At 40.7% G+C, this 15,297-nt stretch overlaps 1 protein-coding gene across 2 annotated transcripts in view; it reads left to right on the forward strand.

The window, feature by feature from the left end:
- LOC134350494 (TNF receptor-associated factor 5-like) overlaps positions 1–15,297 on the forward strand; it is a 39,637-nt gene that overhangs the window by 8,000 nt on the left and 16,340 nt on the right. For both annotated transcript variants that reach the window (XM_063055724.1, XM_063055725.1), the window contains 2 exons: positions 9,108–9,360; positions 13,263–13,320. In XM_063055724.1, coding sequence (XP_062911794.1) covers positions 9,108–9,360; positions 13,263–13,320 — 311 coding nt within the window. The remainder of the gene's footprint in view (positions 1–9,107; positions 9,361–13,262; positions 13,321–15,297) is intronic.

Here is a 15,297-nt window from a genome sequence, read left to right on the forward strand (position 1 = left end):
GTATATGACAAATAACATTGGACCCAGTACAGATCCCTGAGGCACACCACTAGTCACCGGCCTCCAATCTGACAAACAGTTATCCACCACTACTCTCTGGCATCTCCCATCCAGCCACTGCTGTACATCAGTATCAGTATCCACTATATCTACATTATGCTGTGATATTTTCATTGATTAACAACACTACTCAACATCCTTTCCCTTCAGACCTAAAATATATTGTCTTTAGTACTTCTGCCAGCAACTTAATTGGAACAGCTTTTCTTTGATCTGTGGTATAAACCTATCATAATATCATATACCGCTATCAAATTTCCCAGCAACTCCTTGACTCTAAGGAGAACAACTCCAGCTTCTTCATGCTCAGCTTGATGTTAAAATCCCTCACTAGAATCATTCTGGTCAACCATATATTTCCTTAAGTGTAGCAACCAAGTGGATGCATCATTCTAACTATGGCTGTATATGGTTTTATAAAACTTCTATAACTTTCCCTGATTTTATATTCCGTACCTCTGTTTATGAAGTCTTAAGATCCCACACATTCATCTAAATCTAAAATCTAAACTCTAAATTTTGCTAACTTCTCTTAATATATTCTGTCATTTTAAAGATCTGTGCACATGAATTCCCCCCCATTAATTCATACTTTTTAATTTTTTTTTAATTGTTGGGATAAATATTATCTGTCTTGTTTGGTCTTTTGGTTATATGGCCTAAAAATCCAGATTTTGAAATTTGAATGTTTGAACGTTGCTTTTTTAAAAAGTGTCAAATTTTGTCTGATTGTACTCCTGATGTGGCACTTTTGATTTTGTTACATTGAAGGCAATCCAAGATTTAAAAGTTTAACCTTGGATTTAACTGAATTTGTTTGCTTTTCCTTCATCTGGTGTTAGTGGGGCAGGATAAAGATTGGTAGCCTAACTCATTTGTTAATACCAGCAAAAGTTAACTTAATTTCACACCGGGAGTTGATATGAATTTTGCAAATTTAATATGGAGATTAGTTGGAGCTGGCCCTATAGAGGCTTTATTCAATTCCACAGGCAAGAAAAAACTGATCAAAGTAACTAAAACTGCTTATTGAATTATTTTATGCATCCCTTATGAGTTGGAGTGCTCCTGTGGTGCAGGAGAAAAGTAATTTGGTCCTCCTCCACCACCCCCGAACAAACTCTGCAAATGTACGTTTCATATGCAACCCATCTTGTTTATGCACAATTTACACAATGCATTATTTATCAAGATGACTCAGTAGCATTTACATATTCAAGTAACTCTCTCTGTCCCTAATCAAATATATTTGGGTGTATTTCAAAAATAACTTCATGGGATATTTTAGAAAGATAAGATCAAAATTGCAAGACCCAAATGTAGAAAAAAAAAGCTGCTTTATTTCTGAAATGTATGTACGCTAGTTTATGAGACAAACCAAGATACAAGTTTGTAACTTCGCTCTAACATAAAACAATGTAACCCATAACTTAAGTAGACTAAATCACCCTTCAGTAAACCTTCAATATTTTTTGGGAAATGGAGGTCAGATCCCAGTCAAACAAGAGAAAATCTGCAGATGCTGAAAACCCAAGCAACACACACAAAATGCTGGAGGAACTCCAGCTGCAGGCCAGGCTGAGTTTCTGTATTCTTGCAATCTATAAGCCTGGAGCTGGGATGTTTGCAACTCTGCTATAGCACTGTTGGCACTAAAATAAAGTTGTTTGCTTATAAACCCACAGGAAGTTCAACACAATGTTCACAGGTTTTACAATAGCACTATAATTTATCAAGATATAAGATTTAAGGTTTAAAATTATAATCTAAATACATATATTTATGCCCATTTATTATCAAGAGCAATTTGTTTTGCTGATAAATTGTCAAAATGGAAATTTAAAAAATGATTTACGCACAACTCTGGATTTTATTATAGCACAATCTATTATTCCAGGCAAATGAATGGTAAGTAAATGAGTCAGACTTGATGGTGCTAGTATCATAATCTCCTCTTTATGACCATGCAGCAATAGATGGTGTCAGAATAAGGCAGAAGAGTTGCAATCAATTGCAAAGCAATAATGCTCAGAATTGACCTCAGTCACATTCCCCACTCAGATCTAATTGTTGCACTGATGAGAATTTCCAATTTTCAGACATTTACTGCTGGCATCAGTAGACTTCTCATACACAGTAAACTAGAAGGAAAATTCTATTTCTGAAACACTAGAAAATTAGAATTTGACAATATTAAGGAAGAAACAAAAATCATTAACTTCTGTAAGATAGATGTTTGCATTTTAAAATATCCAGATTTGAAATTTCACACACACACATATATTAGTCTCTCTGCAACTGGCGAATACCATAAATTCAAATGATTCCCCCCCACCCCCCATTCCATTGGAGGAAGTTGCAAAGAGCACCATATACTTAGGAGGAGGGATTAAATCCTAACGGCAATACTGTACCGTAATTTCAAATTCCACATTACACTGCAATTTGGTAATTACCATGAGGTTTGCTGAGTAAAAAGAGACGAATATTAATTATTTTGTCGTGCCTTTTACTGGAATCGTTAGTCCCAGTATTACTTCGCAAATTCATTTCTGTGCAGAAAAGCTCGATCTTATTCTTTCAGAATTGATCACTACTTGTTACGGCAACAATAGGTTGCCATCTTCATCATCAGTACTCTACACAAACTACCTAAACAGGAGCTTGAGCGTTGTGAATGCCACATACAATTTAACGGTGACAACTTTTCTCAATAAATATTCTATTCAAGAAAATACTCTGGAATATCATCCAGTGTTTCTAACACTTTATAGAATTTAGATGAGCCTGTATTTTTTTTATTTTCAGTCTGGTTGAAACCTGCTACAGTACGGTCCAAGTATTAGCCAATGATAATCTGCAACCTCTGTAATACAACACCACACGTAAGCGTAAAGTGTTCTTGACTCCTTCCTGCTGTTTTGGCTGGCGTTGACAGCTTGGTGAGTTGGGTTTTCCAGCTATCTGAACAGTAGTAGAGTTTGATAGGTGACCTTCGTGCTGCCACCGCACTCGTCACTGCTTGGAGTGAACTTTCTGCTGACGGTGCTGCGGATGTGGTGACGCTGCGGCGAGCGCTGCAGCTTCCTGGGATTGGGCGGAGAGCACGGGGATTTCCGATCAGTCGGCCCCCGACTGCTGGCGAGCATGTGTGCGCTTCCTACCCGAGCCCTCACGTGGGCTTTGGCCAATTGCAGTACATGTTGACTTTCAAAATAAACACTTCTTTCCATTGTGGGGAGGAGGGGAGAAACAAGGAAGGTTCCCCCCCCCCCCCCGAGTTAAAGTCTGAAAATAGCAATTTTCGGGACTTAGGCATTTCTTTAGGAAAAAAAGACTACGAAATGATTAATTATTGGAAATGATACGAAGGAAAAATACTTAGAGGAAATGTGAACAGCCGTCACTTTTTCTTTTAAAGATCTGCAGATTCGTATTATTTTAAAACGTAGTCTTTGTAGTATTACACGGGTTTCGGGCACAATTCTTTCAGTGAAAAGTGAAAACTATTTGAAAAGGTTAACCGCATAATCCAGTCGTGATCTGCCTCATAAACCTAGGTGGGAGAAGGGAGGCCGGGGACTTGGGTGCAGTTTTAGGCAAATAGGTAATGGACATTAAGCGGGTTATGGTAATAGAAAGTCCCAGAACGCATCGATCTACAGCATCTGCCTTGATTTACGGGTCACCCCGTCCACTGAGGCGGATATTATAGAACATAGAATAGTACAGCACAGTACAGGCCCTTCGGCCACAATGGGCCGACCCTTAAACCCTGCCTCCCATATAAGCCCCACCTTAAATTCCTCTATATACCTGTCTAGTAGTCTCTTAAATTTCACTAGTGTATCTGCCTCCACCACTGACTCAGGCAGTGCATTCCAAGCACCAACCACTCTCTGAGTAAAAAACCTTCCTCTAATATCCCCCTTGAACCTCCCACCCCTTACCTTAAAGCCATGTCCTCTTGTATTGAGCAGTGGTGCCCTGGGGAAGAGGTGCTGGCTATCCACTTTATCTATTCCTCTTATTATCTTGTACACCTCTATCATATCTCCTCTCATCCTCCTTCTCTCCAAAGAGTAAAGCCCTAGTTCCCTTAATCTCTGATCATAATGCATACTCCCTAAACCAGGCAGCATCCTGGTAAATCTCCTCTGTACCCTTTCCAATGCTTCCACATCCTTCCTATAGTGAGGCAACCAGAACTGGACACAGTACTCCAAGTGTGGCCTAACCAGAGTTTTATAGAGCTATCATTACCCCGCGACACTTAAACTCTATCCCTCGACTTATGAAAGCTAACACCCCATAAGCTTTCTTAACTACCCTATCTACCTGTGAGGCAACTTTCAGGAATCTGTGGACATGTACCCCCAGGTCTCTCTGCTCCTCCACACTACCAAGTATCCTGCCATTTACTTTGTACTCTGCCTTGGAGTTTGTCCTTCCAAAGTATACTACCTCACACTTCTCCGGGTTAAACTCCATCTACCACTTCTCAGCCCACTTCTGCATCCTATCAATGTCTCTCTGCAATCTTCGACAATCCTCTACACTATCCACAACACCACCAACCCTTGTGTCGTCTGCAAACTTGCCAACCCACCCTTCTACACCCACATCCAGGTCGTTAATAAAAATCATGAAAAGTAGAGGTCCCAGAACTGATCCTTGTGAGAGACCACTAGTCACAACCCTCCAATCCGAATGTACTCCTTCCACCACGGTCCTCTGCTTTCTGCAGGCAAGCCAATTCTGAATCCACCTGGCCAAACTTCACTGGATCCCATGCCTTCTGACTTTCTGAATAAGACAACCGTGTGGAACCTTGTCAAATGCCTTACTAAAATCCATGTAGATCACATCCACTGCACTACCCTCATCTATGTGCCTGGTCACCTCCTCAAGGAACTCTATCAAGCTTGTTGGACACGATCTGCCCTTCACAAAGCCATGCTGACTGTCCCTGATCAGACCATGATTCTCTAAATGCTCACAGATCCTATCTCTAAGAATCTTTTCCAACAGCTTTCCCACCACGGACGTAAGGCTCACTGGTCTATAATTACCCGGACTATCCCTACTACCTTTTTTGAACAAGGGGACAACATTCGCCTCCCTCCAATCCTCCAGTACCATTCCCATGGACAACGAGGACATAAAGATCCTAGCCAGAGGCTCAGCAATCTCTTCCCTCGCCTCGTGGAGCAGCCTGGGGAATATTCCGTCAGGCCCCGGGGACTTATCCGTCCTAATGTATTTTAACAACTCCAACACCTCCTCCCCCTTAATATCAACATGCTCCAGACATCAACCTCACTGGTATTGTCCTCACTGGCATCAAGTTCCCTCTCATTGGTGAATAGTGAAGAGAAGTATTCATTGAGGACCTCGCTCACTTCCACTGCCTCCAGGCACATCTTCCCACCCTTATCTCTAATCGGTCCTACCTTCATTCCTGTCATCCTTTTGTTCTTCACATAATTGAAGAATGCCTTGGGGTTTTCCTTTACCCTACTCGCCAAGGCCTTCTCATACCCCTTTCTTGCTCTCCTCAGCCCCTTCTTAAGATTCTTTCCTGCTACCCTATATTCCTCAATAGACCCGTCTGATCCTTGCTTCCTAAACCTCATGTATGCTGCCTTCTTCCACCTGACTAGATTCTCCACCTTATTTGTCACCCATGGTTCCTTCACCCTACCATTCTTTATCTTCCTCACTGGGACAAATTTATCCCTAACATCCTGCAAGAGACCCCTAAACATTGACCACATGTCCATAGTACATTTCCCTGCAAAAACATCATCACAATTCACACCTGCAAGTTCTGGCTTTATAGGCTCATAATTTGCCCTTCCCCAATTAAAAATGTTCCTGTCCTCTCTGATTCTATCCTTTCCCATGATAATGCTAAAGGCCAGGGAGCAGTGGTCACTGTCCCCCAGATGCTCACCCACTGAGAGATCTGTGACCTGACCCGGTTCATTACCTAGTACTAGATCTAGTATGGCATTCCCCCTAGTCAGCCTGTCCACATACTGTGACAGGAATCCGTCCTGGACACACTTAATAACCAACTTAAAATTCATAATGAAGAAACTTAAGCTTTAGTTATGACCAGCAAAGAAAACGTTTCATCACAGGAACAACCGTTGTTAATGCCAAATCACACCCCGCCCCCGACACATGCATTCTTCTGCCAGTGAATTACTGGGTAGTTACGAGTGGAACAAGTCAAAGCTCAGCACCCTAACCTAATCGTACCGAAGTTCATTGCAGCATCCCAATTGCCATACGGTGGACATTGGCAACCATCAGAGATGGGAAAAACTAGAATTAAATACAACTACTTAGTTCATTAATATGCATGTCAACAGCTAATGACAATGTTAGAGCGGTAGTTCCATCTCCCTAAGGCAGATGTGCTGTGCTGGGACCACAGTCTTTGGCTTAACTCCAAGGACGTAAACAATATCTGATTTTAGAATAAAGGTGACTTGATGAAAGTTTCCCTCCCAAAGTTATTTCTGCTATTTTTTTCTTTAGAAATACCAACATACCTGTTATGTTTTAACCTCATTTTTGTATTTTAGTTCTTACCAAATGTGTTAATTTTATATTCTTAATATATAGAATAGCCGAAGAAACAACTGTGTGCAATAGAGGTTATAGCAAAGTACAGGTGGGTACCATGGGTTTAAATTAAAGAAAAGGGATGGTTAATTTGTGTTTATTGCAGAGTATACCAGTAAGGGCAAAGAGATACTGAAATAGATTCCTAAATCTGAAATACACAATTCATAATTTAACTTGTCCATCATTTTCCCTTCAAGTCAGGGGTTCCCAATCCGGGATACATGGACCCCTTGCTTAATGGTACTGGTCCAACAAGGTTGGGAAACCCTGCTTTAAGTGGTACTAAAAACAGGGAATACCAAGTTGGCTTTAATACAAAAATGTAAAACAGAACCACAGAAAAAGAGGGAAATTTAAAAATGTTTGTATATTGAGATTGTTACAGCAGGTTCCACTCCCTCCCCCTAACCATTATGTGTCAAGAAATACTAGTATGCTATATGAACCAGCAGCAGGGTGATAATGACTGTTTAATTCATTGGTAATTCTGAAACCTTCACACACCCAAATCCAACTGATAGAATGCTACATACTTCAGCATCAAAAATAGGCTGCGCAGTGCATCTTTTGGAGGATGGCACCAAGGTCTGTAATGGGAACTGAAAATATCCAGCCAGTTGGGGAAACATCTGGATTTGCAAGACCACTGACTGGAAGTATTAACTGTGATATGCTGAGTACTTGTATTGCATCTCAGATTTATAGCGTCACCCGTGTTTAAGCTGATTTGGGTCCCTGTTGCATTTGGGAATGGGTGGTATAATGGAGACATGCAGTTTGAATGAAATGTGGAGATTGGAATTGGGTTTGACAGTTGGTACGTGGGATTGTGGGGGAGTGATGGAACAGATGAGAAATTGGTATTCCTGTTGCAGAGATTAGGATTGATGGTGGTAGAGGGAGCATATGTGGTTGGTGATGATCAGGGAACATACACATCATTACAAGAGATTGGATCAGTTGTATAGGCAGTGGGGGGGAGATTAGGGTCTGAAATTTGTATGGTTGCTGAATCGCGGAGTTGGGAGTAAGAATAAGAGGTGGTAGGTTGGGAGAGGGAGGCAGAAGGTAAGGGGGCTGCTCTGTAGAAGTCAGCCTAGAGTTATAGAAATAGAAACAGACCCTTCAGAACAACTGTTCTATGTCAACCACAGTTTCCATCTAAACTAGTTCTGATGGATGAAAGTTGGTAATTAACCTATTTGGCAGGCTTCTTGCTCCATACTGCCCAGGGGTGCCCCAGGACAATGAGGTCCTAGTTCCCTTGCTGCAGATCAGAAGGACCATTCATCCCATGTATTCCTGATGTGATTAATACAGCAGGGTGAAAGTGTGACTGATGTCCAGAAGAACCCAGTTCAATTTCCGAAGTGACTTGAAACAACATTGATGATCCAAGAAGAAGTGATTTTTGATCTAAACAGAATCAAGAAGAAGCGTGTTAAGCAAATAAAATCCTAGGTAGACCACTTGCTATTTTGTGTGAGAGTTTTGAAACCGAGAAAATGGAAAAGTTCTAATAATTCAATGATAGTTTCCATTAAATCAAAATGTACTTGTGCTCCTCTCCTCGCTTGAACTATTAATACTTATTCAGCCTTTCAGATTTCATGGTAGAGTTACTGGCAGATGTTGTTTTAGGGACTAGACAAGGTGAGAGTAACCGCTGGATCTTTACAAAACTGTTACAATTAGTGCCAGAAGTTTTAGTTGGAAACTTTTTTGAAAGATTATGTGCAGAGAATATTCTTGCAGTGGTTGGCAAGCTGAATGGCAGAATGAAATTTATTTTAAATTGTAAAGACTGGGAGAGATGCTGGATGTGGTTTTTAACACCATGGCTAGGCATTGTTTAGTTGAAACATACTTCAGTCAGTTACTGAGTGAGTGAGGTTATTGATGTAGAGAGGGGGGGAGCTCGAAGGAAATTTCCAACTGAATTCCAATACACTGGGAACTTCACACTTCCCTAACCCAGGAACAAGAAAAACTATTATAATAGATCAATTTATACCTTCATTGAGATGAATCAAACTGTCCTAAATGGCTTTCATGAAGGAATTTTCCAGTGCGTATACAGAACTTGTCAGGGCATTTGAAGAAACTTATTGAACATATGAACTATTGCATAAATTAAATCATGCAGCCCTTTTAGGAGTTTTGTTCCAGTGTTACGTAAATACCATATTTGAAATGGATTGATACTCCTTACAGTTTAACTATGTATGTATGAATGGAGGGTCCTCCATAGAATCATGTTAAATTAACTTCCATAATGTGTAACTTTTAATTCTTGGGAATTGTGAGATTTCCTTCCAGGACATTTCTGACAACAAAACTTTAACAGTTAATGAATCAATTTTAGGTTGTATTTACATTCTATTAATAATCTTTTAAACACTCTTTAGGTTTGTTGAGCAACAGAACGCTGATGGCCTCCAAAGAAGTTCCTGGTGTCAGATCAAGCGTGTTTATTCGTCAAGATAGTTCCAACACATCACTGTCTTTGGGATTTGACCCTTATCAGGATGGATTAAATCTTCAATTTGTGGAACCTCTGGAAGATCGGTACAAATGTGTCAGTTGCTCCTTTGTTCTATGTAATCCTTACCAGACTGGATGTGGGCATCGATTTTGTGAAAACTGTATTGCAGATTTAATGTAAGTATTAACATCATCATCAACGTCCATTTCCACTAATCTAAATTTCCACATCAGTACTGCAATTTGCTGATGAATGCATAATATTCCATTCCTTTCACAATTCCCTCAAAAACTGAAGTAGTGCACCATCACTGCTTCCACACTTGAGTAAAATTCACGTACAAGTTAGTAAGTTGGTATTCCACTGCACAAGTGCTAGTTAGTGATCATCTCCAACAGGAGACAGTCCAGTCATTTATCCTTGACATAACATTGACCTCTAACAATCACCATCCTGAGGGGAAGGGTTCACCACAGCAACTTTACTGGACCTGTCAATAAATATTGTGGCTTCAGGAGCAGATCAGAGGCTGAATATCCCACAGTGATGCCGATCTCCTGAACTCACAAACCTTTCTACAATGCACTTCAGAAATATGGGGTGCTGAAAATCAACAAGACAGAGAAGTTGACAGGCTGAAATAAAAATAGAAACTGCTGGAAACAATAATAGAGCAAGCTGTGTGTTTACAACACTTTCAGTTTTTATAGCTGTTTTTGTTTCATTTGCTGAGTTGGGTTCAACTCCAGCAATAATGCAGAAAGTTCAGGACAAAGTAGTCCATTTCATTTGCACCCTATCCAGAACTAAACCTTTTTCTCCCCACTTTTGTACTATGGTGGCTGCAATCTGTGATATTTATGAAATGCAACTTGCGAACACTACACTGAGTTCACTCACCCTACCCAAGAACGTTATAGAAACATAGAAACATAGAAAATAGGTGCAGGAGTAGGCCATTCGGCCCTTCGAGCCTGCACCGCCATTTATTATGATCATGGCTGATCCTTCAACTCAGAACCCCGCCCCAGCCTTCCCTCCATACCCCCTGACCCCCATAGCCACAAGGGCCATATCTAACTCTCTCTTAAATATAGCCAATGAACTGGCCTCAACTGTTTCCTGTGGCAGAGAATTCCACAGATTCACCACTCTCTGTGTGAAGAAGTTTTTCCTAATCTCGGTCCTAAAAGGCTTCCCCTCTATCCTCAAACTGTGGCTCCTCGTTCTGGACTTCCCCAACATCGGGAACAATCTTCCTGCATCTAGCCTGTCCAATCCCTTCAGGATCTTATACGTTTCAATCAGATCCCCCCTCAATCTTCTAAATTCCAACGAATACAATCCCAGTTCATCCAGTCTTTCTTCATATGAAAGTCCTGCCATCCCAGGAATCAATCTGGTGAACCTTCTTTGTACTCCCTCTATGGCAAGGATGTCTTTCCTCAGATTAGGGGACCAAAACTGCACACAATACTCCAGGTGTGGTCTCACCAAGGCCTTGTACAACTGCAGTAGTACCTCCCTGCTCCTGTACTCAAATCCTCTCGCTATAAATGCCAGCATACCGTTCGCCTTTTTCACCGCCTGCTGTACCTGCATGCCCACTTTCAATGACTGGTGTATAATAACGCACAGGTCTCGTTGCACCTCCCCTTTTCCTAATCGGCCACCATTCAGATAATAATCTGTTTTCCTATTTTTGCCACCAAAGTGGATAACTTCACATTTATCCACATTAAATTGCATCTGCCATGAATTTGCCCACTCACCCAACCTATCCAAGTCACCCTGCATCCTCTTAGCATCCTCCTCACAGCTAACACTGCCACCCAGCTTCGTGTCATCCGCAAACTTGGAGATGCTGCATTTAATTCCCTCATCCAAGTCATTAATATATATTGTAAACAACTGGGGTCCCAGCACTGAGCCTTGCGGTACCCCACTAGTCACCGCCTGCCATTCTGAAAAGGTCCCGTTTATTCCCACTCTTTGCTTCCTGTCTGCTAACCAATTCTCCACCCACACCAATACCTTACCCCCAATACCGTGTGCTTTAAGTTTGCACACTAATCTCCTGTGTGGGACGTTGTCAAAAGCCTTTTAAAAATCCAAATATACCACATCCACTGGTTCTCCCCCATCCACTCTACTAGTTACATCCTCAAAAAATTCTGAGATTCGTCAGACATGATTTTCCTTTCACAAATCCATGCTGACTTTGTCCGATCATTTCACCACTTTCCAAATGTGCTGTTATCACATCCTTGATAACTGACTCCAGCAGTTTCCCCACCACCGACGTTAGGCTAACCGGTCTATAATTCCCCAGTTTCTCTCTCCCTCCTTTTTTAAAAAAGTGGGGTTACATTAGCCACCCTCCAATCCTCAGGAACTAGTCCAGAATCTAACGAGTTTTGAAAAATTATCACTAATGCATCCACTATTTCTTGGGCTACTTCCTTAAGCACTCTAGGATGCAGACCATCTGGCCCTGGGGATTTATCTGCCTTCAATCCCTTCAATTTACCTAACGCCACTTCCCTACTAACATGTATTTTGCTCAGTTCCTCCATCCCACTGGACCCTCTGTCCCCTACTATTTCTGGAAGATTATTTATGTCCTCCTTAGTGAAGACTGAACCAAAGTAATTATTCAAATGATCAAGAAGTATATGGACACAGGCTCATTGTAGCCTACTGTATGCTGCATTGCATTTGGCTTGGAATTACATTGCTGTCTCTTCATCATCACTGAGATTAAGTCCTCAGATTCCCCCCCCCCCCCACCCACTCAATAACACTGAGCATTATTTTCACCTGGAGGAATGCAGTACTTAACCAGAGGAGGTGGTGGAATCACATGCAATTATGTCTAAGAGGCAATGAGGCAGGCAGTTGTAGAGCAAGGTATAGAAGAATATGGTGTTAAGACAGGCAAATGGGCTGAGTGTAGTTGGGCGAAAACATGGCCATGGTTGCAGTGAGATGAAGTGCCTGATTCTGTGGAGGATGACTCTTTGACCGTGATTACTATTCAAAGCAAAGCTGGTCAAAAATGCTCAGCTGTGCCTTATCCTATAAATACATTTTTAACAACTTACTCTATTAGAAATCTGCTCTTGGCTTTTGGGTACTATATAATTTTGGTGCTTTTAATTCCAGAATTTAAGAGTAAATGCCTTCACTCTTTCATCACATACAGGAACAGAGACATTTGTTTTTCCCCTTGTCTTGGTGACTTACCGCTCATTCGGTGATGACAAGTTGTAGCCAAAATCGTTGAATACACCCAAAAACTCTGATTTTGTTTTAAATGTTATAGGATTATTGAATATTAATTCAAAATAAATTTATTATCAAAGTACATATAAAACCCGGAGATTCATTTTCTTGCGGGAATACTCAATAAATCCATTATAGAATAATAACCATGGTAGGATCAATGAAAGACCACACTGGCTTGGGCTGTTCAACCAGTATGCAAAAGACAACAAACTGTGCAAATGAATGAATAAACAAACAAACAAACAAGCAGCAACTACCAAGAACATGTGATGGATGAGTCCTTGAAAGTGAGTCTGTAGGCTTTGGGAGAAGTTCAGTGATGGTGCAGGTGAACTTATCCCCACTGGTTCAAGTGCTGATGTTTGAGGGGTAATAACTGTTCCTGAACCTGCTGGTATAAGTCCTGAGGCTCCTGTACCACCTTTCCGATGGCAGCAGAGAGAAGAGAGCATATTCTGGGGGGGGTCCCTGACAATATTTCACGTAGATCTGCTCAATGGTGGGACAATATGATGCGTAATTCTATACCAGGGGTTCTCAATCTGGAGTCAATGGACCCCTTGCTTAATGGTACTGGTTCATAGTGTAAAGAAGGTTGGGAACCCCTGTTCTATACTATTAATTAATTATGGTGGTTTTAAATCATAGAATATATTATATGAGATCATTTTGTGGAGGTATAAACAGTAAAACCATGAAGTTATACAAGGAGAGTTTTTGATCTTGTGGACAATTGATTTTGTGTATTTTATTACCTAATTTTTTCTTTTGTTTTTAAAATGCTTCCTAGAGAGTCAAAACCTATTGGCATTTGTCCTATTGATCATGAAGGAATCATTCCAAATTTGGTAAGATAAAGTTATAAACATTTTATGAGAAAACAAAGTTAATCAGAGCTGTGAAATTCCTCTGATTGGGGAAATAAGGTGATACTCTTAAAAATAATACTCTTAAAAGAATCCACATTCAAAGCTGTACATTTTCAAGATTTGTTCATCACAATGAAGTACTGCAAAATCGAATAAAACATTTCTTGTTTGTTGAAAGAATAAGTTCACTCAGTTTTGAGAAATTTATGTGTCATTTAGAAAAATGCTATTTCAGTGAAATAATTTTGCAGATGTTGGCTGCTCATTGTGTCCTCACACTAATATACCATGCCTAGGAATGGAAAGTCACACTTTGTTTTAGTGGTAACGGGTCCCTGATCTCGATTGTATTGACTGGAAGTAATTACTGTTGTAAAGGGTAGGAGGGAACGTGAAAGATAAAAGAGTACAGCAACGCAGTAAGGAACCTTCAGCCCAAGATGTTGTGCTGAACAATATGAACCTACCCCATGATCAAATTAACCCTCCCTCCTACATAGCCCACACCCCTCAATTTTTCTTTCATTCATGTGGTTAAGAGTATTAAATACCCTCAATGTAACTGTCTCATCCTGTACCCCGGCAGTGTATTCCTACTTCTGATGTCTCCCCTAATCATTTCTCCACTTACCTTAAAAGGATATCTTCTGGTATTACCCACTGTGTTCCTGGGGAAAAAATGGCACTGGCTCTCCACTCTATGCCTCTTATAATCATGCACACCTCTATCAAGTCACTCCTCATCCTCCTTTGCTCCAAAAAGAAAAGCCCTAGCTCACTCAGCCTTTCTACATAAGATATATTTTCCAATCCAGGCAACATCCCGTACATCCCTTCTGCACCCCTTTCAATATTTGTGAGACATGAACATTCCTAGACATGGGTATGGATTCAGTTGGAGAAATGTCACATCTGTAATCAGTTACAGTGTTTTCAGGAGACAAGATGGTATGCGTGTAACTTGCTCATATTATACTGCTCACATGTTATACTGCCCATATTATGTGCAACCATAATATATCTTCCAATAAATAGAGAAATAGACTAAAGAGCTTCCCAAAGGCAGAAGGAACATAGCAGAAGTCAAATCAAAGAAGGGAGATGGGTAACTGAAAGTTTGTTAAAGAGTTTGGCTTTAAGGCATATCTTAATTGACGAGCTGAAGTTATTGGGGTTGGACCAGCTTCTGCACATTAGTATTATACTAATATTAGTGGGAAGTTGGAGGATTGGGAAGCTTTTAAAAACTAACAGAAGTCAACTAAAAAAAGTCATAAAGATAGAATACAAAGGTAAGCTAGCCAGTAACACTAAAGAAGATTCCAAAAGTTTCTTCAGATATATAATGTGTAAAAGGTGGGCGAGAATAGATATTGGACCACTGGAAGATGATGCTGGATAGTTAGTGTGGGGAACAAGGAAATAGCAGATGAACTGATTAAGTATGTTGCATCAGTCTTCACTGTGGAAGACACTAACAGTATGCCAGAAGTTCAAGAGAGTCAGGGGGCAGAAGTGAGTGAAGTTGCCATAGTAGGGAGAGAGTGCTTGGGAAACTGAAAGATCTGAAAGCAGATAAGTCACTTGGACCAGATGGCTTACGGCCCAGGGTTCTGAAAGTGGTGGCAAAAAAAGATTGCGGAGTAATGATCTTTCAAGAATCACTAGATTCTAGCATGGTTCTGGAGGACTGGAAAATTGCAAATATCACTCCACTCATCAAGAAGGGAGAGAGGCAAAAGAAAGGAGATTAGCCTGACGTCAGTGGTTGGATGAATTTTGGAGTCGATCATTAAGGATGTGGTTTAGGGGTACTTGGAGACACATGATAAAATAGGCCTTAGTCAGCATGGTTTCCTCAAGGGAAAACCTTGCCTGACAAATCTATTGGAATTCTTTGAAGAAATAACAAGCAGGATAGACAAAGGAGAATTGATGGATGTTGTGTACTTGGAT

This window comes from Mobula hypostoma, chromosome 8, assembly GCF_963921235.1.
Source record: "Mobula hypostoma chromosome 8, sMobHyp1.1, whole genome shotgun sequence".
In the NCBI taxonomy this organism is placed as follows: Eukaryota; Metazoa; Chordata; class Chondrichthyes; order Myliobatiformes; family Myliobatidae; genus Mobula; species Mobula hypostoma.